The sequence below is a fragment of the Solanum pennellii genome, chromosome 11 (genome assembly GCF_001406875.1).
Source record: "Solanum pennellii chromosome 11, SPENNV200".
NCBI lineage: Eukaryota > Viridiplantae > Streptophyta > Magnoliopsida > Solanales > Solanaceae > Solanum > Solanum pennellii.
In genome coordinates this window covers 60,982,953-61,009,676 of record NC_028647.1, presented here as the reverse complement: position 1 = coordinate 61,009,676, position 26,724 = coordinate 60,982,953, and the positions used below count along the sequence as shown (strand labels likewise).

Genomic DNA, 26,724 nt, shown 5'->3' with positions numbered 1-26,724 from the left:
TTACGAAGTTCAGAGAGTCGATTTCAGTACCCAAATTTCAGAATTCTAAGTGTTCTGGAACGACACACCTGCGACGGTCCGTCGTGCCCACGACGGTTCGTCTGCAGGTCCGTCGCCAAGTTCAGAGAGTCGATTTCAGTACCCAAATTTCAGAATTCTAAGTGTTTTGGAACGAGACTCCCTCGACGGTCCGTCGTGCCCATGGCGGTCCATCGTGGGTTCCGTCGTCTCAGCCAGTTTTTCCAGAAATAAAATCTGCAGCTCAAAACGACTAAACAGGTCGTTACACATATCTTGTACAACTTACAAAGACATATTTTGTGGCCTTGGTTCAATACCATGTTTAATGATGGAATCAATTCATTCTTACATCCTCATTTGTCAACATCGTTTGAGGTATAGTGGCGGAGACAGAAATTTTCTGAAGAGTGTTAAAAGAAAAAGAAAATTATTGTTAATGAGATTATAATGCATGGGCATTTTAAGCGTTGACTCTTTTAAGACATCTAAAATCACTGAGCTACAACAACTTATTCTATCAAAGATATTTAAAATGTGTTATTTAATCACTTTGTATATGATTTTACTTATATATATTATATTATTTTCTTACAAAAATATTTAATTGGATACCCTGACTATAACATAACTACGACTCTGTTGAGGAGGAACCAACTTCCTTTGCATAAGCTTGTCATGACCGTAGATGATGTTTTACATTGAAAATTGAAATGATCAATCTTCTAAAAAGTGCTTTTAAATGTATTTTCCTTTCTCAGAAAAGCTACTTTTAGTTTTTGAAAAAATATTTTTTAGAAATATTAGAGAATGTTTGATAGTGCATAGGGAAAAGGGTCTGATATACCCCTCAACTTTGTCATTTAGAGCTGATATACCCCTTGTTATGAAAGTGACTCATACATACCCCTACTTGTTAACAAATGGCTCACATATACCCTTTTCCTCTAACGGAAATGAAAAAAAAAATTTTAATCTAAAATTTTTATTATTTTCTTTTAAAAGTATAATCCCATATGAGTAAATTTAATCCTCGTCAAACATATTTTTTTGACTTTTTTTTTGTTTCAATGACTAATTTATAATTATTATTTTGATAATCAAATTTATTTATGTTTCACTAACATTTTTGTAAACTTATTGTAGATGACCAATTTTTTTCTTCGAATACGAAATTAAATTACAATACACACAAAAAAATAGTTTAATTTTTTTTCTTTAAACTAAGGAATGAAAGAAAAGAATAAAATAAGAATAAGAAACACAAATAATTATAATAAAAGAAGTCAAAAAATAATTTATGCATGAAAAAAAATTAAAATATACCTTGAACTTTGATAGAAGAATCATATATACCTCTAAATATTTTTTTTAATAAATTAGAAGTAATACATATAAATTTAAAACTAATTTTTTAACTTCCGTTAAATGAATGGTATATGTGAGCCATTTTGTAACGGCAGGGGTATATGTGAGCCGTTTATATAACAGTAAGGGCATATATGAGCCACTTTTATAACGAGGGGTATATCAGTTCAAAATGACAAAGTTGAGGGGTATATCAGACCCTTTTGCCTAGTGCGTATAAAAATAGTGTTGAATAAGGTGAAATGCCAACATTGATAATAATGATGGTAATAGTTATGCTTGGGGAATGCTTCTTCATTTTCTATCTTTTCATTTCCTTTGTTTTATCGTTTTTGTTGTCTTAATTCCTTTTTTCTGAAATGGGCCATTTGGGCTCATTTCTTCTTGTTTGTAAAGATTTTAGTTGGAAAAATTACTTGGATTGTGTTATAAAATAACTGCTAAGTAACTTAATATTAGTGAACTAAAAGGAAACAAGTGAAAAATGATAAGAAAGTAATGTAATCAGTATATATGTATCTATATGTAAAGTAGCTATTTATAGCCATGAGCTTAATGTACAAATGTATAACTTGGCCTATTATTGGCCAAGTGATGATATACCTCTAATGGGAGAGTTCCATATGGTATACATAGTTGATTTGCACACCATTTGCAAGTGATGCAACTCTTTTAATGGTTGGGGCCCACGTGGCACTCAAACATACTTTACAACGCTCCCCCTTGTATGTCTATGTAAAATAAAAGTACATAGACATACATAATACGCATTACTTGATGTCTCATTAAAAACCTTTCTAGGAAAATCCAGTGGGACAAAACCTAGACTAAAGAAAAAAGAGTACAGTGCATATTTTACTCCCCCTGATAAAAATCACGATTCAGATGGTTAAGTTTTCGCATTCCAATTTTGTGAACCATCTTCTCAAGAGTTGAGGCTGGTAAAGATTTGGTAAATAAATCTGCTGGATTATCACTCGAACGAATTTGTCGCACATCAATATCACCATTCTTCCGGAGATCATGTGTGAAGAATAATTTTGGTGAAATGTGTTTCGTTCTATCTCTTTTTACAAAGCCTCATCTTAATTGAGTTACGCATGATGCATTGTCTTCAAATAGTATTGTGGGTATCTTGACGTCACACTTCAAACCACATCTTTCTTTGATAAAATGTATTACTGATCTTAACCATACACATTCTCTACTTGCTTCATGAATGGCTATTATCTCAGCATGATTTGAAGAAGTAGCGACAATAGACTGCTTCATAGATCGCCATGATATAGCAGTACCTCCATATGTGAACAGATAGCCTGTTTGTGATCGAGCTTTATGTGGGTCAGATAAATAACCTGCATCTGCATGACCAACAAGATCTGCACTATCTTTGTTAGTATAAAACAGACCCATATCACTAGTTCCCCTTAGATATCGCAATATATGTTTAACTCCTTTCCAATGTCTTCGTGTAGGGGAAGAACTATATCTTGCTAACAAATTAACAGAAAATGCTATGTCAGGTCTCGTAGCATTAGCAAGATGCATAAGTGCCCCAATTGCACTAAGATAAGGTACTTCTCGACCAAGAGGTTCCTCATTTTCTTTTTGAGGTCGAAATGGATCCTTACTCACTTCAAGTTATCGGACAACCATTGGAGTACTTAATGGATGTGCTTTGTCCATGTAAAATCGTTTCAAGATTTTCTCAGTATAGGCAGATTGATGGATGAAGACCCCGTCTACTAAATATTCTATTTGTAGTCCACGACAAATTTTTGTCTTTCCAAGGTCTTTCATCTCAAATTCTTTCTTTAGATATTCAATTGCCTTTTGAACCTCTTCTGGAGTTCCAATTAGATTAATGTCATCAACATAAACATCAAGAATAACAAACCCCAGTGTTGTTTTCTTAATAAATATACAAGGACAAATGACATCGTTTATATAACCTTGTTTTATCAAGTACTCACTGAGGCGATTATACCACATGCGCCCTGATTGTTTTAAGCCATATAATGACTTTTGTAATCTGATTGAATACATCTCCCGAGATTTTGAACTATATGCTTCAGGCATTTTAAGTCCTTTCGGAACTTTCATATAAATTTCATTATCAAGTGAACCGTAAAGGTAAGCTGTAACCACATCCATTAGATGAATTTCAAGATTTTCATATACAGGTAAACCGATGAGATACCGAAAAGTTATTGCATCCATAACAGGTGAATATGTTTCTTCATAGTCGACACCGGGTCGTTGAGAGAATCCTTGTGTAACAAGGCGTGCCTTGTATCTTACAATCTCATTTCTCTCATTTCTTTTTCGTACAAAGACCCATTTATAGCCAATTGATTTAACATCACTAGGCGTTTGGACTACTGGTCCAAAAACCTCACGCTTAGCAAGTGAATTTAATTCTGATTGAATTGCTTCTTGCCATTTTGGCCAATCACATCTTTGTCGACATTCTTCGACAGATAGAGGTTCAAGATCCTCATTTTCTTGCATAATGTTAAGTGAAACATCATATGCGAAAACATTATCCACTATGATTTTTGATCGAGCTAAACTTATCCCATCACCTGTAGAACTTATTGAGAGTTCTTCATTTACTTAAGTCTCGGGTTCACTAATCTCTTCGGGAGTATCAGGATTAATCAGATCGCGTGAGATTCTTTTGTAGTATCATTTTTTGTACTTCTTTTTCTAGGATTTTTATCTTTTGAACCCAATGGTCTACCACGCTTAAGGCGTATTTGTGATTCAGAAGCAATGATACTTGTAGATGGTCCTTTTGGGACGTCGATTCGAATAGGCACATTTACTGCAGGAATATGTGACTTCGTTATCCTTTTTGAATCAGTAAATGCGTCTGGCATTTGATTTGCTATGTTTTGCAAATGGGTGATCTTCTGGACCTCTGGTTCACAGACAGGAGAGTGTGAATTAAAATGAGATAATGATGAAACTTTCCAAGCAATTTCACTTTTAAGTTTCTTTTTCTCTCCCCCTAATTGTGGAAAATTTGTTTCATCAAATCGACAATCTTCAAATCTTGCAATGAATAAATATCCCGTCAATGGCTCAAGGTAGCGAATTATAGAGGGTGAATCAAACCCAACATATATGCCTAACCTTCTTTGAGGGCCCATCTTGGTGCGCTGAGGTGGTGCTACAGACACATATACAACACATCAAAAATTCGAAGATGAGTAATATTTGGTTCATGGCCAAATACCAATTGTGATGGGGAGTATTTATTATAATGAGTCGGTCTGAGACGAACAAGTGATGCTGCATGTAAGATAGCATGACCCCAAACAGTAGTAGGCAACTCACTTTTCATAAGTAGAGGTCTTGCTATCAATTGTAAGCGCTTAATAAATGACTCAACAAGGCCATTTTGAGTATGAACATGAGCTACAGGATGTTCAACTTTTATCCCTACCGATACGCAATAAGCATCAAAAGCTTGGGATGTGAATTCACCAGCATTATCAAGGCAAAGTGTCTTAATGAAATTATCTGGAAATTGCGCTCTTAATCGTACCATTTGTGCCAATAATTTTGCAAACGCCAGGTTGCGAAATGATAAGAGGTACACATGAGACCATCTTGAAGATGTGTCTATTAGGACCATAAATATCTAAACGACCCTCTAGATGGGTGAATAGGTCCACAAATATCCCCATGTATTCGTTCTAAAAATTGAGGGGATTCAATGTTAACCTTCATTGGTGATGGCCTAGTAATCAATTTGCCTTGGCAATAAGCAGCACACGAAAACTCATCATTTGTAAGAATCTTCAGGTTCTTTAATGGATGTCCATTTGAGTTTTCAATGATTCGTCTCATCATTATTGATCCAGGATGACCTATTCTGTCATGCCAAAGCACAAAAGTCTTTAAGTCAGTATACTTCTGGTTTACGATAGAGTGTGCTTCAATTGTACTTATTTTTGCATAATACATTCCAGAAGATAAAGTTGATAATTCTCCAACACATAGTTCTGGTCTGAGACAATCTTAGTAATACCAAGGTATTCAACATTCATTTCATTTATTGTCTCAACATGTTATCCATTTCGGCGAATATCTTTAAAACTCAATAGGTTTCTTGGGAATTTCGAAGAGAACAATGCATCTTCTATGACAAGTTTTGTCCCCTTAGGCAGAAATATAGTAGCTCTTTCGGAGCCTTCTATTAAGTTTAAATTACCAGAAATTGTAGTAACATTTGCTTTTCTTCTAAGCAAGTAGGAGAAGTATTTCTCATCTTTGAATATGGCGTGCGTTGTTGCACTATCAATTACACAAATATCTTCATGATTGATCATTGAGGTATCCATATACTCTTCAAGATAAAAGATATAAACAAAAAAAACATTATAATATCATTACTAAACAAAAACATTACACAACCTTTTAATTATTTTCAAGTCTAGGAAAACATATTCATACTAGTTCGTACAAACGACGAAAATGAAATGTATTTACATTAATACAGACTCATCACCTATCAGGTGATCTATCTTTCCTTCGGGATTCTCAAAGAAATCCGCTACATCTAGATGCATGTGTTCAACAGTATCTTCCGAGATAAAGTTGACTTCTGCGTTATTTTTCACCTCCTTCAGGGAAGCTTGATATAGCTCAACCAGGTGCCTTGGCGTACGACAGATACGTGACCAATGTCCTTTTCCTCCACATCGATAACATTTGTTGTCTGGATTTTTCTTCTGCACTACGTCATGTTTTTCATCCTTCTTTTTACACTGCTGGTGTTGAAGGTTATTATTTAGTGCAAGACGATCACCATGATTGAAATTTCTTCCTCGACCACGACCATGATCACGACTGGGGCCACGACTTTTTTCACACCTAGATTGGTGATAATTTGCCGTATTTACTTCAGGAAATGGTATAGTAGGTCGACTTTCATGGTTTTTCATCAGTAAGTCATTATGTTGTTCAGCAACAAAGAGATGTGAAATTAATTCGAAATATTTTTTAAATTCCATTTCTCGGTATTGCTGCTGCAGGAGCATACTCGAGGCAGGAAAAGTGGAAAATGTTTTCTCCAGCATATCATGGTCGGTGATATTTTCTCCACATAATTTTAATTGTGAGATAATTTTAAACATGGAAGATTTATACTCACTGATAGATTTAAAATCTTGAAGTCTCAAGTGGATCCAGTCATAGCGTGCCTGTGGAAGGACGACCAGAGGATCCTTAACAGTGAGATATTCCATTTTCAAACCCTCATCAAGGTGATGACGGAGAAATATCATCGCCTTAGCACGGTTTTGATTCGATGCTTGATTATTTTCTTGGATGGTGTCTGCTAGATCCATCGCATCAAGATGAATTTTTGCATTGAGTACCCATGATATATAGCTTTTTCCCGATATGTCTAGAGCACGAAATTCAAGTTTAGAGAGATTAGACATTATTTAAGAAAAGAAAATTTATACCTCCGAGGCTTTTAAAGTTTTTACTTGAACTGGCAGAGACTCGTGCTAATAACGTGTTATAAAATAACTGCTAAGTAACTTAATATTAGTGAACTAAAAGGAAACAAGTGAAAAATGATAAGAAAGTAATGTAATTAATATATATGTATCTATATGTAAAGTGACTATTTAAAGCCATGAGCTTAATGTACAAATGTATAACTTGGCCTATTATTGGCCAAGTGATGATATACCTCTAATGGGAGAGTTCCATATGGTATGCATAGTTGATTTGCACACCATTTACAAGTGATGCAACTCTTTTAGTGGTTGGGGCCCACGTGGCACTCAAACATACTTTACAACAGATTGATAGATTTTACTGAAGGAAAATTTTTTAAAATGTCAATATTTTAATATTTAATGGAATTCATTGTCAACACTTTTAATATTTAGTAAAAATATCAAAATTTTAGTTTATTATGTATCTTGTTTAAGTTTTTATTTAAAAAATATAATTGTTAACTAACAAAAAGGAGAAATTTAGGGGAGATAATTTTTTTAAAAAAAGAACAATGCTTAAAAGTCTCATCTGTTATAAAAATTCAAAAGTAAACACAAATTCAAAAAATAAACACAGAGAACTCATCCCACTTGTTCATCAAATTTCTAGTATCGATTTTTAAATTTTCATTGATAATATTTATGTTGAAATGAATTCGATTAAATCACGTTTAAATTTGAATTTTTTAGAATATTGTATCAACCTCAACAGATTGTAGTATTTTTATTATGTATGCTATTCTTTTTCTAGAATCATGTATCTTTCTTTAATCGTATTCATAAGTAATGACTAGATTATATTGAAATACAATTCATAAATTTTTTGTAATACAAATAAAAGAAAATATATTTGGCAGTTATGTAATACAATTTTGATCACTAGGATACAATTTTAGTTTTACTATGCAAGTAAAATACCTATTTCAATTTATATGGTAAAGTGAGCACATAAAATACAAAAAATTTTGATATACAATTATGATGAAAACATAATAAAAAGAAATACAAACTTGATGTCATTGAAATTGAGACTTAAATACGAAATGAGCACAATAAATACTCATATCAGTTGGAATACAAAATTGAATTTGTTGGTATATCATTATGATGAACACAGAAAAATACAAACTTTTCTGAATACAATGTGAGAGTTAAATACAAAATAATCACAGTAAAATACTCACCACAATTTGATATTCAATTTTAATTTGAATTGTAAAGTGAACACATAAAATATAAAAATTGTTAGTATACAAATATGATGAAAACATAATAAAAAAGAAATACAAACTTGTTGTCATTGAAAATTAAGATTGAAATACAAAATGAGCACAATGAATACTCACTTCAGTTGAAATACAAAATTATCGTCATTTGTGTTCTAAGTTTCAATTGTGATATTTGAAAAATAGAACATTGTTGATTAAATTGAATACCTCTAGTAATTCTCTTAGATTCTGCCATTGGAGAGTGATCTATAGTTTATCAAACCCCAAAAGTGATTTCAACTACAAACAACAATTTTGAACGACTTAAACAAAAATAAAATCATAAAACAAATATTGAAAAATGGATAAAGACTCATATTTTAATAAAAGAGCATTGTGTGAATATCTTTATAAATATATTTTTCTTTAAAAAAAGAAAGAAGAAGAGAAGTAGATTTTGAAATGGAGAAGAATTGGAAGATGAAAATATGAGAGAGAAAATATTTCATTTTCAAAAAAACATATGAGAGAGGATTAATTGGAAAATTTATAAATAAAATGAGATAAAATAGGATGTAAATTAGAATACACAATTCTTTCTAAAATAATGACATTTTGACAATATTACTAATATTATAAAGTATGGAGATTTTTACTAATTAAGTTAAGTTATTTGACTAGTTTGCTAATTTTTCCTTTAAGGGTTTAATAAGTAATTATGGATTTTAGTGATAATTTTTATTTATTACCATCTATAGAAATATATAATAATTTATGTTAAATTTGTAATATGTATTAAAAACGAATTATGTTTACAATATATATGTATTATAACTGTTTTTTAAAAACATATTGTGCTTGTTTAGTAAGAAATTGACACATTGAATTTTAAGTTTATTAAAATGTGTGACAAATATATTATTCATCAATAAAACTCGTATTATATGTGAATAACAAATTGTTCTTTGTAATATGTATTAAAACTATAGTATAAATATATTAAAAGTGATTAAATGAAAAAAAAATATTATTATTATAAATGATAATATTTTCTTAATATAATATATTTACGTAAGTTTCCCTTTTTATTCTTCAATAGATGGACTCCAAGCCAACTTCTAATTTATTTATTTATTTTTAAAAAAAAGGATAGAAGAGGAAGTTAATTTTTTTGAAAAAATATATTTGGAGATTAAGAAAATTAAAGAGAAGAAAATTAAAATATTTGATCAAAGTGCTTATAATTTTTTTTTAAAAAAATTATAAATTAAGAATGACTAAGTTATAACCTTAAACTTATATAAACATTTTCTTATTAATAAAATGCATAAATAGATTAAAAATAATACTTATAAACGATTTTGATGAATTTATAAACTTACATAAACACTATCTAAAGTATATATTATATCAAGGGAAAATGATCTGAAAAATACTTCAATTTTGATCGAAATTGTTGTTGCTATACCAAACTTTATGGAAGACATTTTTCCCTGCAGTCCTGCACTATTTAATAGTGTATTTTAAAGGTATCTATGTGCCCAGTGAACACATTACACTATTTATAATGATGTAATATTTTTGATGTCCACATGAACACATATATACCTTTAAAATATATAATTTAATAGTGCATGGTGTAAAAGGTTCTTTCCAAAGTACAGTATTATTACAATAATTTTGATCAAAGTTTGAATATATTTCAAATCTTAATATCGACATTGCAAATTTTCTTAAAAATAATTATTTCAACTTTAGCTCGATAATACTTATTGAGTTTTATACCCACTCCATTTAAAGTAATTATTTCGACTTTAGATTGTTTATACTCACTCGATTTATTTTTAATGCTAACAGGTCCACACGTTGTTAAGACCAAAAAGGAAATTAAAAAAAATCCCATGGTTATATCTCAATTATTATTTTATATTTCTTTGATATATTTGACTTAAGGGATTAGGCTAGTCAGGTGCCAATATGGCCAACAATATATATTATTATTACCACGTTTAGGGTGTAAGGTGCTAATATGTATAATTTTTTCTTATTTTCCTTATTAGTAATAGCAAAAGCAATTTTAATAATTTAATTAATTGACTATAGAAAGGAAAATGAGAGAGGAAACTACAAGATGGAAAATCTTATTATCAACAAAATAAAAATTCATATCAAATTATTAAGATTCTTCTCTCTTCACAAGTTATTTTCTTGATTATAGGGTAAAATACTTCTTCATGCTTCATAGATAATTCCAAAAAAAAAAAAATCTATAAATTGCAAAGTTGATATACTTGATATAATATAGTTAGAGGGTGTTTAGCTAAGTCTAAGGGCGAAAATTCAAAAAAAACGAATCGAATCAAACTAATTCGATTCCTCGATTTTGATTTAGTTTTTTGATTTCATGTTGGTGTTATTTTTTCAAAAGTTTAATTCTTTGATTCGGTGTAAAATGGTCATAGAATTTTGGTGCACTGAAGAATCGAATATATATATTGTATGCGTGCGCGCGCATTTCAAGTATTCAACTAACAATTAGATCATTCACGAACAAATCAAAGTACCAATAAATATACAATTCAACAGTTAACTTCAAATATTAATTCTCAAGAGGAACTCAAACATATTTTTATCATTATGTAAAGGAACTCATCTTTGTATTTGTTTTTTTAGAAGTAGATGGAGGTACACTGTTCTTGATAAAGATAAATATAGTCTTTAGTTAGCACAATAAATGTTCCGCGGCTAGAGACGTCATTCGTTTATATCATTTCAAAATTTTAAGTATTTTGTACTTTGATTTTGCCTTCATTTTATTTTTCATTCACATCAAAAAACTAATCAAAACCAAACCAAAGTAAAATAAAATCAAATCGGACCGAGTTAGTTTGATTTGATATACAGTATACATTTTTCTAAATCAAAAATTAAAGAATCGAACCAAAGAACCGTATGTCCACCCAAAAAGCTAACCAAATTTCTTGTACAATTATTTTTTAAACTTATTTACGTGTTTTGATAACATTAAAGTGCTTATAAGATATAATCAACTTATGACTTTTTTAAGCTCATAAGTATTTTTTTTATTTGATTGAATATTTTATTAGTTTTAAATTCTCAAAATTAGTTTCTAAAACAAAACTTTTAGCTTCCTCTTCATTCTATATCATAGTGTTGGGTGGTCTTGGGCCTTCTCAACCCAAAAGCTAGCTCAAAGGTTGAGGCTTTCCCTCACACTTATAAATTGACCACCAGCCCCTTCCACTTCCGATGTGGGATAACCCAACACATAGTTCTCTTTTTTTTTTCATGAAAAATATTAGAATTTGTAGTTTTTGTCAATAAAGTTAAGGATATTAGTAATTCTAACTACTGAAAAGGGTCTTTACATTGATTAGATCGAATTTTATTAAATGAGTCAAATATAGTACTAATTAGAAAATAGTTTTTAATTAAATATAAATATATACACATGGAGCTATGTAGATGTCACATAGGCGCCACGAAGAGTAATAAAAATGGTGATATGATAAGTTAACATTATAAGGGTAAATATGTGTTCAAACTTGAATTGTAAAGACAAATATGTCAAAAAAGTATAACGAAAGATAAAGATTATTATTTTCTAGAGGATAGGGGCAAGTGTGATCCTTTTCTATTCTAACAACAACAACAACAACACTAACACTAACACTAACAACAACAACAACAACAACAACAACAACAACAACAACAACAACAACAACAACAACAACAACAACAACAACAACAACAACAGTAACACCATCACAACAACTTATCTACACTTTTTATGAAATACACAAACTATTTATCAATTTTTAATATTTTTATTTAAACAGGTAACTATATATCTATAACCGTGCCACATAATACCACCTTGCTCTATTCAGTCACCACCCTTACTGCCAAGTAATACCACCTTCAAACTTCCTACACTGTATCTCAAAACATGCACCCCACTTCTTTGTGCTACCAACTCCACCATCTAGGCCCTTCTTCCTCTTATCTCGTATCATAATCTAACCCTTCTATTTCATAGGCTTGGTATTAGAGCCAACTTTTAGTAAATCAGTATCAGCCTGATATTTGAGCTAACCAGTATGATATTTCGTATTAGGCGTGATACCCGATTCAATCATTAATCACACAAGTACATAAATTACACTCACGCTGAAATTCAAATCACACTTGTAATACAAGTAATAAACATCTTAATTGCATGAGATTGTCAATAATTCAACATTTTAAATTCAACTCTTATATTTTATTCAATGCATACAAACTTCGTTAATAGAGAGAATTAACATGCATACATACATGTGGGATGCACACAAACTTTGTTAAGACCCCGTTATAGTGGTTGACACGCTGCTATAGCGACGTCGGTATAGCGAAAATATTTTCATTATTGTGGAATGGTATCAGCTTGGATCAAATTGTAATTTTTGAAACTTTTATTGTGTCACTCTGATTTTAAAATGACAACATACTCCATACGAGATGTCTTTAAATAACGATAGATTAAATCATTACAATACTAATTAATTTCACTATATTAGGTCATAATATTCTAAGCATGGGAGAAAAGAAAATTGGCATTTGACATTTAAGATTGACTATTACTGCTTGTAACGTGAAAGTTTGTTTTTATTATTTTTATATACATATTATAACGCAAGGTCAATATAATACTTTTAACATGTATGTTATTTAACTCCTATATATCTTCATATTTTATTCATATGGTCCAAACAAAAACAATCAATTATGTAAATTTCATCCACCAAAACATAGTACTTTTTCAGTTTTAATTTATTCGTATGATTTTAATTTGACATGAAATTTAAAAAATTAAAGAAAATTTTTAAATTTCATTGTTCATAAACTAAAAATATGTAAAATATATCAAAATATTTTTTAATTTATGTAGAAAATTCAAATTGAAGAATTGTTAAAAAAGCAAATGATATTTTTCTTAAACGCACTAAGAAATAAGTAACGCAAATAAATTAAAAAAAAAAGTGTTACAGAATCACCACTTATTGAAAGAGTAATTAAAGGATGTGCTTGGAAGTTGGTATGGATGAATTTTTTTTTCTAATTTTTTCATGTTTGATTGATTAAATATTATTTCTAAGAAAACAAGTTCTTAAAAATAAAAATGAAAATTAATTTCATAAGTAACATTCCACTCTCCACCCCACCCCCATCTCGAAACTCGAAATCCCCCACTCGTCCTCACATACCCCATAGTCTCCTCCCACCCCCACTTCGACTCCCGACCCTCATAGCCTTCACTCCAACCCCTCATAATCACTATCTCGACTCATAATATATAAATACTCGTAACGTAATATTTTATGATTACTTACCAAACACGAGAAAAGCGAGGAAAACATTTTCCTTTATCTTAAACACACCCTAAATCTATGAATACAGACTTAAATGCTAAATTATATCTAAAAGATACAAACTTTAAAGTCTTTTCAACAAGAAATTGAATCAATGAATTTCTCAAAAACCTATTGTAGAGAACCCTTTAGTTCTTTTCTTGATATGATCAATTCAGATGCATGTCTCAATCATATTTTTCTGTTATCTCTTGACTTCCTACTGTTGTTCATCTTGTTAGTTCTCCTAGTTTTTAAGATATCATTCAGGTTTTTATTGTCTTATGGAATTACTAATTTGTCAATTTCTTCAACCATTTTTAATGGACGTTTGAGCTTAGGATACATAGTATTTGGAGTATGGAAGCTTAAAGAGCAACACCAAGAATATGAATTTATTGTCCATGGCATTACATGGTTATTTGTAAGTCTATTCATTAGTCTATGCAAGAAACAAACTTTCCTTATAGTGAAGATTTATTCAATCATTGCATTCTTGTTAGCAGTGTTTCTTTGCATAACATCTATGTGGAAATTTAAAAATGATCATGGCAATGTAACAGATTTATTAAATGGACTATCTTTTGTTGGAGCAACACTTTTGCTCTGCATTGGATTTATTAAGGAAAGTGAATGTGATGAGACATGTTATAAGCCTTTACAAGATTTTCAAGATGTAATTACTCCATTTGCAAATGCTGGATTTCTTGGGAATTTGTCATTTTGGTGGTTGAATCCATTAATGAAGAAAGGTAAGAATAAGACTCTTGAGGACGAAGACGTTCCTCATCTAAGATCAGCCGATGAAGCAGGAACATGTTTTGATCTGTTCAATGAGAAAGTGGATATGCTTAAAAGAAAAGACCCTTTAGGAAAACCTTCTATATTAATGGAAATACTCCTCTGCCACAAAAAATCTATCCTGATATCGGGGCTGTTTGCTCTAATTAAGGTCTTAACGCTGACAACAGGACCGTTGTTTCTTCATACGTTTATCAAGGTTGCTGAAGGAAGAGAATCCTTTAAGTATGAAGGATTTGCTCTAACAGCTGGCTTTTTCCTTGCCAAATGCTTGGAATCTTTAGCGGAGAGGCAATGGCTCTTCAGAAGTAGGCTGATTGGACTACAAGTAAAATCTTCACTCACTGCAGCTATATTTCACAAACAACTCCATGTCTTAAATGCTGCAAAGAAAACTCATTCCCCTGGCCAGATAATGAACTATGTCACTGTGGATGCTCATAAAATAGGTGAATTCCCCTTTTGGTTTCATCAGATATGGACGACATTTCTTCAGCTCGTCCTAGTGTTATGTGTATACTATTCTATAGGGGTAGCTGCATCAGCAGCATTAGTGATTGTAATAGTAACTGTCGTAGCGAATTCCCCGTTATCCAAGTTGCAGCTTAAGTATCAGACTAACCTCATGATAGCACAAGATAAAAGGCTAAAGGCAATCACGGAAGCACTCGCGCATATGAAGGTTCTCAAGTTATATTCTTGGGAGAAACATTTCATGGACGCGATAAGCAAGTTGAGATCAGAAGAAACCAAGTGGCTTTCATTTGTACAAACACAAAAAGGATACTACCTCGTCCTGTTTTGGTCATCTCCTATTCTGGTCTCATCTGCAACTTTTGTAGCTTGTTACTTGTTTGGAGTTCCTCTTCATGTCAGCAATGTTTTCACATTTCTAGCCTCAATAAACCTTGTTCAGCAACCTATTAGAAATCTCCCTGATGTTGTTGGGGCATTTATTGAAGCAAAGGTTTCGCTGTCGAGGATTGTGAAATTTCTTGAGGAACCTGACATGCATACAAGGGATATGAAGAAGAAAAGGCAAGATGATGTGAACATTTGTATAAACTGCACTGATGTTTCTTGGGAGATGAATACTTTAAAGCCTACATTAAAGGACATAAATATCGATATTAAACATGGTGAAAAAGTAGCTGTATGCGGTGAAGTTGGCTCAGGGAAATCTACCCTGTTGTCTCTGATTCTTGGAGAAGTTCCATACATCAATGGCACAGTAAGTCTTTGTTGTATTGGTAGGGAATACTTACTGTATCGGCGTAACCATAATATGTTACTGTTTCTTCTTTTTGTTTTTTGCAGGTTGATGTTTATGGAAAGATAGCTTATGTTTCACAGACAGCATGGATTCAGACGGGGACCATACAAGAAAACATCCTATTTGGATCAAATATGGAACCACAAAGATATCGGCAAGCTATAGAAAGGAGTTCACTGGTGAAAGACTTGGAGATGCTTCCATTTGGTGATCTTACTGAGATAGGAGAAAGAGGTAACAATTTGAGTGGAGGGCAAAAGCAAAGGATTCAACTTGCTCGTGCCCTCTATCAGGATGCAGATATTTACCTCTTGGATGATCCATTTAGTGCTGTAGACGCACATACCTCGACCAATCTGTTTAATGTACTTTATATCAAGTTTTCTCCATTTGTCTTCATTGAAAAGTATATTCAGTATTGAAAATTATCCTCAACATCCCGCGTTTTGATTTGGCAGGATTACGTCATGGGTGCTCTATCAGGAAAAACTGTGCTGCTGGTAACACATCAAGTTGAATTTCTTCCAGCATTTGATTCTATTTTGGTTAGTAACCTCCATGAAGAACTCTGTTAATTTTAGTTGTATGAAAAAAGTTTATAATCGATCCCCATTTTAATAGCTAATATCTAGTGGGAAGATCATGGAATCCGGTACGTTTGATGAGTTGCTGACAAAGAGTGAAGAATTTCAGGACCTTGTTAATGCACAAAAAACTACTTCTGATCCTAAATGTCAAGAAGTTCATGCTACTAAAAGGCCTATGGAAGCTGAGATAGAGTTTGATAACAATGTTTCCTCCGAGGAACGAGATGATATAGTTTCTCTAAAAGGAGATCAATTAATCAAAGCAGAAGAACGAGAAGTAGGAGACGCTGGATTGAAGCCATACATACAATATCTAAAGCATAACAAAGGATTCTTGTATTTCTCCTTGGCAGTCATTGTTCACTCAATGTTTGTAGTTGGGCAATATATACAGAGCTACAAGTTGGCTATTGACCTTCAAGATTCTAGTGTTAGCAGATTAAAGTTAATCAGGGTCTACACAGTCATTGGCCTTAGTATAATACTCTTTCTGATTTTAAGATCCGTATTAACGGTAAAGCTGGGGCTTGGTGCATCAAAATCAGTTTACACTACACTGTCAAGCTCTCTTTTCTTTGCACCAATGTCCTTTTTTGACTCGACGCCTTTTGGAAGAATGCTTAGTCGGGTAAGAACTAAAACTGTTGGATCAATCATCTTATGTCTGATCTTAGTTTTACTTGGTTGATCTATTTGTTTTTATGCAGGTATCTTCAGATTTGAGCATTGTTGACATTGAGTTGCCTTTCTTACTGAACTACACTGTTGGATCAATCATTATTTCATACTCTACCTATGTCATCCTGTGTTTTTTTGCTCCAGAGGTCCTGCTGATCATCGTGCTTATGATTTACGTAACTATATTAGTTCAGGTAATAGACATTGTAATAACTTTTAAGTTCTTGTAGCTTTCAAATGTTAGTAATTGCTTCAAATGTGTAATTTTATCTTGCAGAGATACTACAATGCATCTGCTAAAGAACTGATGAGATTAAATGGAACGACAAAGTCTTTAGTCGCCAATCATTTAGCTGAAAGCATTTCTGGGATAATGACTATTCGAGCTTTTGGACAGGAAGGCCGTTTCTTTTTGAAGAACTTGGAGTTTATCGATAAAAATGCTAGGCCAATTTTCCATACATTTTCAGCAACTGAATGGTTAATTCTACGTTTGGAGATAATATGCACGATTATCATGTCCTCATGGATGCTTGGCATGACATCTCTTCATAGCGGGAGTTCTGGTTTGTTCCATTTATGCTTTGATATATGACATTATCTAAGGCCTACTTGCGCGTATCAGAAAATCACAGATTGAATTACCTTGTTGCTGAACAGGACTTACTGGAATGGCATTCTCCTATGGCCTATCACTAAATGCAATGCTTGTTTGGTGTGTTCAATGTCAATGCACATTAGAAAATTCTATAATCTCTATAGAAAGGCTAGAACAATACATGAGAATACCTAGTGAAGAATCTGAACTAGTGCAAACAAACCACCCTCTACCTGGTTGGCCTACGCGCAGCAAAGTGGAAATTCGAGACCTAAAGGTATGTTTTTATCAGTAGCAAGAAGCGTCAATCTGTTCAAAACAATGCTAATCTATTGGAAGTTTGTTTTGAAACAGGTGAGGTACAGGCCAAATGCTCCATTAGTTCTTCAAGGTATTAGTTGTACATTTGAAGGGGGACAAAAGATTGGAGTTGTAGGTAGAACAGGCAGTGGGAAAACAACTCTTATCAGTGCATTGTTTCGACTAGTTGAGCCTACAGATGGCAAGATCATCATCGATGAATGTGATATTTCAACGATTAGGCTTCATGACCTTAGGTCGCGTATTGGAATTATTCCACAAGATGCTACACTCTTTACAGGTTCTGTAAGATACAATTTAGACCCCTTATCAAAATATAGTGATGACCAGATATGGAATGAAAGTTCTTTATACATATACATATATATGTTGTCTCATAGCTAATGTTTCTAACAGAATTTTGTTGTTTTAAGGTTCTTGATAAGTGTAAGCTTAGAGAGGCTGTCCAAGAAAAAGAAGGGGGACTAGATTCCTCAGGTAAACATATATAGGTCATTTTAAAAATTCAACATCACCCTTTACGACTCCTGTTTTGTGCAATACTTTCAGTTGTACAAGATGGATCAAACTGGAGTATGGGACAGAGACAATTGTTCTGTCTGGGACGCGCGTTGTTGAAGAGGAGTCGAATTCTAGTGTTAGATGAAGCCACTGCTTCCATTGACAATGCTACAGATGCAATTCTGCAGAAAACAATCAGGATAGAATTTGCTGACTGCACAGTTATAACAGTTGCTCACAGAATTCCAACAGTTATGGATTACACTAAAGTTTTGGCAATAAGTGATGGTGAGTTACTTATACGTTTCTTTTGTCACAATTAAATTGTTAATTATTGTAACTTATGGTACTTTCTGAGCCAAAAAAACTTGATTTTTCAGGGAAGTTGGTTGAGTTTGATGAGCCAAAGAAGTTGATAAACAAAGAGAGTTCACTATTTGGAATGCTTGTTAAAGAATATTGGGCTCGAACAAAAAAGTGAAAGTTATAAAGAATTTTTACATTGCATCTAGGTTAACATAATTTTACAATCCCAATAACTTATCTAAGATTTGAGGCATAATTATTGTATTAATTTCAATTTATGGACTAGTTAATGATAAATTGACATAGTAAAAAAAAGAGTAGATATGTGACAATATTGTTGAGGGTTTTGAGATGTGAATTAATGAGAAATGGGAAAAGACACTCTTTGGATACTCTTAACTGTTGTGGTAAGTGTTTTTCCAATTAATTTCTCTGTTTGTCCTTGTTTCCGAGCAAAATTCTCCTGTATTTTTATCCAATCTTCACATGCATATGTACAAATAGATACTTCAATGCGTGTTTGTTCTATAATGGTGTTTTGCTTCAGAAAATTAGCAGTGAACCTATTTCGAATTGCATATTTTTTATATCGCTTTAATATGGTAGAAATACAAATTTATTGGTTCTTTTTCTCTTCCTTTTATTTTGATTTTTTCCCCATTATTTCTCATTATTATATGAAACTTTTGAAGAAAGGTGAATCCAAAATGTTCGATGATATGCCTAAATACTATTTGGCAAGAATTTTCATTGTCTTTTTTGCTATTAGCCAGGAAATTTCATATAAGATGAGTGAGAACTATGAGTTGTTGATCAGAAAGACATAAAGGTATGCAATGTCCTTTAGGACACTAATAGATGTCGATGATAGTTCCAAGAAAATTGAAGATTGTGCCTAAATGTTATTAGGAGTGGATCGATCAGTCACTTCTATTTTATTTTCTATATTATTCATCATTGAATGATTCATTTTTAAGTTCTTGCATAGTGTTAAGCTCGATCGATTTAACTAAGAGGAAGTAAAAGAAATTTCTAAGCAAAACATAAGAAAGGAAAGGAGAATATGGTACACAATCATGAGGATTATATCTCATTGTAATTCAACGAAAGTATGTGCAAGTTAGTATTGCCAATGGTGAAAGACACAACCAAAACATCCATCATTTTGGAATTTTACTTTCATCAGCTATGTTGTAAAATCATTTTTTTCTTTTTGTATATATATAAAGAGTACTAAAAATGAGTTAGAATGAATTCATAAAGTAAGCCATCTTCCAAGAATCACCGACAAAAGCAATCGAAAACATTAACTATAGGCTTCCTCCGTAAATAAAAGCAGAAATTCGTAGCCCAATGCTATGTTATTATTAGGAATAATACACAAACATGACCCTTAACTTTGTTTCAGCGGATAACTATGTTTTCAATTTTGAGTGTGCACAAGTAGACATTTAAATTTGTATAAAATTGAACAAGTACACATACTTATCTTACACGACATACTACACGTAGGATGCCACATAAGACACAAAATTGTCATGTAGGGTGTCATGTAGGACAAATGTATTCATTTGTTCAATTTTATTCAAGTTTAAGTGTTTACTTGTGCACATCCAAAGTTAAAGATCATAATTGTCTGTCAACACCAAATTAATGGTCATGTTTAAGTGTTATGTCTTTTTATTGTTAAAAGAAGGGAAAAAGGGTCAAATATGCCCCTAAACTATTCAAAAATCTAAGAGATATCCCCGTTTAAAGTTTAGCTCACTCGTGTCTTCGCCATCCAACTTTTCGCATAGATATGCCCTTATAAACGTTAGTTGATCTGCTGGACATATCCAGCTCTTTTTTCATTTCTTTAAATATCAAATGAAATCGTCACATCATTTTCACCTTAGTTGATCTGCTGGACATATCCAGCTCTTTTTTCATTTCTTTAAATGTCAAATGAAATCGTCACATCATTTTCACCTTAGTTGATCTGCTGGACATATCCAGCTCTTTTTTCATTTCTTTAAATGTCAAATGAAATCGTCACATCATTTTCACCTTAGTTGATCTGCTGGACATATCCAGCTCTTTTTTCATTTCTTTAAATGTCAAATGAAATCGTCACATCATTTTCACCTTAGTTGATCTGCTGGACATATCCAGCTCTTTTTTCATTTCTTTAAATGTCAAATGAAATCGTCACATCATTTTCACCTTAGTTGATCTGCTGGACATATCCAGCTCTTTTTTCATTTCTTTAAATGTCAAATGAAATCGTCACATCATTTTCACCTTAGTTGATCTGCTGGACATATCCAGCTCTTTTTTCATTTCTTTAAATGTCAAATGAAATCGTCACATCATTTTCACCTTAGTTGATCTGCTGGACATATCCAGCTCTTTTTTCATTTCTTTAAATGTCAAATGAAATCGTCACATCATTTTCACCTTAGTTGATCTGCTGGACATATCCAGCTCTTTTTTCATTTCTTTAAATGTCAAATGAAATCGTCACATCATTTTCACCTTAGTTGATCTGCTGGACATATCCAGCTCTTTTTTCATTTCTTTAAATGTCAAATGAAATCGTCACATCATTTTCACCTTAGTTGATCTGCTGGACATATCCAGCTCTTTTTTCATTTCTTTAAATGTCAAATGAAATCGTCACATCATTTTCACCTTAGTTGATCTGCTGGACATATCCAGCTCTTTTTTCATTTCTTTAAATGTCAAATGAAATCGTCACGTCATTTTGACCTTAGTTGATATGCTGGACATATCCAGCTCTTTTTTCATTTCTTTAAATGTCAAATGAAATCGCCACGTCATTTTGACCTTACCACATGGAATTTATATGAAAATGGAAAGGGATCAATTATGCCCCTAAAATATTCAAACCCATAAACACCTAATTTGACCCATAAACCAACTCATCTTTTAAATAACCTATCTGACCCGTATTAAAGTCCGTTCATATATCATATTTGATTTAAAACTCATTCCTTTTAACCCATTATCAAAGCCCTAATTTATTGTTAACTTCTCCATCTCCATTGAAAGAAGCTTGCGACTCCAGGGTTCTTAGAAGATTTAAGAAGCTGCGGCACTAAGGTTCTTAGAAGATTTACAAATTTAAGGTAAGTTTTCTATATTCGGTAAATTATATATTCGATTTTGTTAAATTTTCTTGTTAGGTTAGGATTTTCTAAATAAAGTCGACCTAGTGAGGCATCTATTGTATTTGATTTGTGTCTACCAAAATCACTTGAAATGTATTTTTTAATGTTAAAGGATGTACTTTTTATGCCTCTGTGAGTTTTGTTTTGTTTGTCTTTTGGTGGTCTCGAGATGATGTTTGTCTTTTAGGGTTTAGTTTATTACATTTTTGTAGTTTTTAATGTGTTTGGTTTGATGTGGTCCCTCTGATTTTACTGTTTCTTTCATGTATTTTTGAAGGACGGTTGATGAAGTTGAAATTGTGTTCAACTACGGGTCAGGGGTAGTTGGGTTATTTCACCTCTGTTGGTTTACACTAAGAAATTGGTGCACTGTTGGCTTAATTTTTACCCTGAATTATTGAGTCATAAAGATATATGTGATGAGTTTACTTTCAAGCTAAGGCTTTATCGGGTTAAACAATTGTTACTCACTGGGCCCTCATGAAAGTATTATATAGTAGATGGAGATGATGGAATTAGGGTCATCCTTTGCCTATTATGTGAGAAATTTAAAGTCGTCAACTTATTTGTTAAAGAAAAGGGTGAGCTCATAGTCTAGGAAGAAGAAGAAGAAGAAAAGGGGAAATGTTGTTTTTTTACTGAAAACGTAGTTTTTATTTATTTTATTTTTTAATTTATTTTAACTGTTTTTATGGGTCCAATGTCACATGTCTCTTTTTTATTAGCTACAATGTCACGTCAGCCGCGAGTGTATGACACACTATCTTTACTTTTAGTTGATTGTCAAAATATGTTCCATAGGTACTTTTTTTTACTAAAAGTGTTCAATTGGAACAAGTCTAAGATAAGGTGTTTAAATGAAATATGTGGACAACTTTAAGTGATTGTAGATGACTTAAGTCTATTTCGAAAATGCAAAAGGTATGATGTTGTTTTTAACTCAATTTTTACTTGTTGTTTTGATGCATATTCATTCTCAATTTTTACTTACTGTTTTTAACTATCAGTTTCTCATAAATTTCATGTTCTCATTTGTTTTATTTCACAGTTACAAGGATTGATATATGTTGTTGACAAAGTGTTGACTGAAGCTCAACATAGATATTGTGTGAGACATATTGAGAGTAACTTATGCAAAAGATAGAGGAATGATAACATAAGAAACTTATGTGGTGGTGTGCTTGGAGTTAATATGATGAAGAGTTCAAAGACCAGTTAATTAAGTTGGGAAAATTATCAAAAGATGGTGCAAAAAATTTGATAAAATATCCACCAAACGCATGGTGTAGAACTTATTGGCATAGTATAGAACTTATTTTGATAACAAGATAGTTAATAATGACTTTACTGATTCATTCAATGCATAGATTCTTGAGGGTAGAGAAAAATCAATACTCAAGATGTTAGAAGATATAAGAGTACAAGTGATAAAGATTGCTAGGGAAAAATGAAAAAAGTCGAGGATTAAGGTTACTGATTTCAGTACATAATGCATGAAGTTGTACATTTACTTCAGGGCCATAGCACATGGTTGTATGGTGGAATTCAATGGAGATTGAAGCTATGAAATGTCTGATGGAGAAGATAGACACACTGTCAATCTAGAGCAAAGAAAATGCACTTGCAAAATTTGAGATTTATCAAGTATTCCCTGCCTTCATGCCATTAAAGCATTGATACACAAACAAGTAGATTCAATAACTGAAATACATTGGTGTTATAGCAAGGAGGCTTACATGCTAACATATAAAAGCAAGATAGAGTCTGTAAGAGGTCAAAAGTTCTGAAAGGTTGATCATTCAAGTGGAATATTGCCTCTTGATGTTGTGAAACAATTGGGTAGACCTAAAATGAAGAGGAATAAAGAACAAGATGAAGCAAGAAAAAAAAGGTAAATGGCATCAGCTCAAAAAAGGTAGTTGTGTTGGTATATGTAGATGACATGCTGGTGGGTGGTAATGATCTAAGGATGATTGAGAAAACTAAGGAAGAATTTCATGCTAAGTTCAAGATCAAAGACTTAGGCATTTTGAGATTTTTCTTGGGGATTGAATTCAGCAGATCATCTAAAGGAATCTTGATGAATCAGAGAAAGTATGCCTTGGAGATGAGGGAAGAATTGGGACTAACTGGTGCCAAACCATCATGGACACCATTAGATCCTAATATAAAGTAACTACAACAGAAGTGGATGAGACAAGAGGAGTTGAAAATGATCCCATTTTGACAGACATAAGTTCATATCAGAGGTTAATTGGTAGGTTATTGTATTTAACAATGACAAGGCCAGATATTAGCTTTGTAGTTCAAACATTGAGTCAATTCTTACAAAGTCCAAAGAAGTCACACAGGGAAGCAGCTATTAGAGTTGTTAAATATATAAAGGTACATCTTGCTATGGGAATATTATTGAGCAGTAAAAAGGAAAACAAGTTGACAACATATTGTGATGCAGACTGGGCATCATGTCCAGATACAAGAAGATCTGTAACAGGGTTTATAATTAAACATGGAGAGTCCTTGGTATCATGGAGATCCAAGAAGCAAGCAACCATTTCTAGAAGTTCAGCAAAATCAGAGTATAGGAGCATGGCTTCTATTGTTTCAGAGTTGGTTTGTCTTACAGCATTATTCAAGGAACTCGGAGAGGAACTAGAAATGCCAATAAATGTTTTTTTGTGATAGTAAAGCTGCCTTACAAATAGAAGCTAATCCAGTATATCATGAACGGACTAAACATATTGAGATAGACTGCCACTTTATAAGAGAGAAGATTCAAAAGGGGTTGATCAAACCATTGTACTTAGCAACACCATTGTACTTAGCAACACATGAACAACAAGCAGACATTATGACAAAGGGATTGTTTAGATCACAACATGAATACTTAGTGTCCAAGCTGGGCATTCTGAATATTTTTACACCTGCCAGCTTGAGGGGGAGTGATGAAAGTGGTTCAGTGACAGCAAGCTGTAAGTTAGTTATATAACAGAATCTGTTAAATGATTAATTTAGTTAGTTAGTTAGTTAGAATATGTACAGCTGTCAATACATGTTAGATATAGTCTTGTATATAAGTGAAGATACATAACTGATTGTGTATGACTCTTACTACATTCTCTCTTCTGTAATTGTGTTCTTCTTAGAATTGAGGTGTTCATTGTTACGTTTAAGAGTAGGTTATTTTAAAGAGGGGTTGATTCATCGATCGGATTAGGTGTTTATGGGTCCGAATATTTTAGGGGCATAATTGATCTCTTTCCATTTTCATATAAATGTCATGTGGTAAGGTCAAAATGACATGGCGATTCCATTTGACATTTAAAGAAATAGAAAATGAGTTGGATACTTCCAGAAGACCAACTAACGCCCATTAAGACATATCTATACGAAAAGTTACAACAAAGACAAAGATGAGTCAAACTTTAAACGACGATATATCTAAATCTTTTCGAATAATTTAGGAGCATATTTGACTCTTTTCTCTTAAAAGAAAGTAAAGACAACATGCCAACTAGTTTGTGAAAAAATTTAAAATGGTAGAGGCCCAACCAATAATAATTATGTGAGGTTCCATTCTTCTTTTGACATTTGGATAGTGAATTCATTTTTTTACTTTTTACTTGTTATCCACCACTTCTCTTCTACTCACTCCTCTTTTTTCTTTACTCCTAATAAATATCTAATTTTTAAATGCACAATCAAATAATTATTACATTTGATAAAAAAATATAGATGAACATATTTTCTGTTAAATTATTTAAAAACTTCTAGAGTTGTTAATTTTAAAAATAAACTTATTGCTCAATATTTTATAAATAAATCAATTTCTAATCTTATATTTTTTAATAAAATAAGCCAATTTCTGATCTTGTTTAAAAATTATAGATAATTTTTTCATCTTAATTATAATTTAAAATAAACACACTAACGAGATAAACAGGCCAAATAAGACAAATTTATAAGCGAATTAAAAAAGTTATGCAGGGTAAAGCAAATATCACATAGTGAAATTTTAGTCTTTTGAATTAAAATTTTAAATACTTAATTTATTCTTCGAGAATCAATTGGTTTCGACAACGTTTAAGTTAACTACTCATTATTATTATTATTATTATTATTATTATTATACGTTTTCTACATATCAAGCGGTCTTCATATTCATTTTTAATTTTATTTCTTTAGCATTTTTTAACCAAGTATTTTAAAAGATTGTAACTAAAAAAAATTTAAAAAAATTAATTGATAATCTATGTCAAAATAATGACTACACATATATAAACTAAAGTCTAAGATAAAACAAAAAAAGCTATCAAATAATAAATTTGAATAAATTTAATTTTTGAAAAAATGCTAATAATTAAGAAACTTGATTTTGTTAGTTAATTTTATGCCATTAACAAAATTGAATAATAAGATTTTTTTTAATATTCAGTCATGAGCATGTTTTCATTGACAAAAATAATTTATAAGTATTTTCATTAATTATATTATTGTTACTTATATAGTTGGGAGTTAGATATTTATTACATTAGTAAAAAAAATTGAAAAAATGAAAGGAAAGAAGAATGAGTGAAAGAAGAAATAGTAAAAAAGTAAAAAATAAATATTACCATTCAAGTGTTAAAAAGAAAAATAAAGCCTCACGCAATTATTGTTTATGGGAGCATCTATCATTGTAATGTTTCGTATATAATAAATGACATTTTTTCTTTTTAGTTTGTTTTAAAAAAAATATATTTTTTTAATTATATTTTAAGTTTAATTTTTCATATGGTATATTTAAAATTATAAAATTGAAGAATAATTTAATACATTTGATATAATTTTAGTTTAGAATTATAATATTTAAAATGTTGTAAAGAAAGCTCAGAATCTATTTATAGTGTTGAGATATCATAGTCAAAGGTCACCTTGAAATTTACATAGTTATCATCAAGGTTCATGTCACCTTGATAT

General features: G+C 31.7%; 3 protein-coding genes across 3 annotated transcripts; 2 read left to right on the top strand and 1 right to left on the bottom strand.

Moving 5' to 3' along the window:
• Window positions 1–5,019: 5,019 nt before the first annotated feature.
• On the bottom strand, window positions 5,020–6,746 carry LOC107004028. The gene is made up of 2 exons (XM_015202248.1): window positions 5,887–6,746; window positions 5,020–5,269 (listed from the first exon to the last, which is right to left on the bottom strand). Exons 1-2 carry the CDS (start codon window positions 6,744–6,746, stop codon window positions 5,020–5,022), a joined length of 1,110 nt encoding a protein of 369 aa, XP_015057734.1.
• Window positions 6,747–13,693: 6,947 nt separating this feature from the next.
• Window positions 13,694–18,866, top strand: LOC107004027 (ABC transporter C family member 10-like). Its single transcript, XM_015202247.2, has 11 exons — window positions 13,694–15,559; window positions 15,646–15,966; window positions 16,060–16,146; window positions 16,223–16,816; window positions 16,896–17,060; window positions 17,144–17,432; window positions 17,527–17,741; window positions 17,819–18,128; window positions 18,182–18,262; window positions 18,335–18,574; window positions 18,667–18,866. The coding sequence occupies exons 1-11, from the start codon at window positions 13,694–13,696 to the stop codon at window positions 18,765–18,767; spliced, it is 4,269 nt and encodes a 1,422-aa protein (XP_015057733.2). The 3' UTR covers window positions 18,768–18,866.
• A 5,176-nt stretch (window positions 18,867–24,042) lies between these two features.
• LOC107004026 (uncharacterized mitochondrial protein AtMg00810-like) lies at window positions 24,043–24,447 on the top strand. Its single transcript, XM_015202246.1, has one exon. It carries the CDS (start codon window positions 24,043–24,045, stop codon window positions 24,445–24,447), a length of 405 nt encoding a protein of 134 aa, XP_015057732.1.
• Window positions 24,448–26,724: the final 2,277 nt, after the last annotated feature.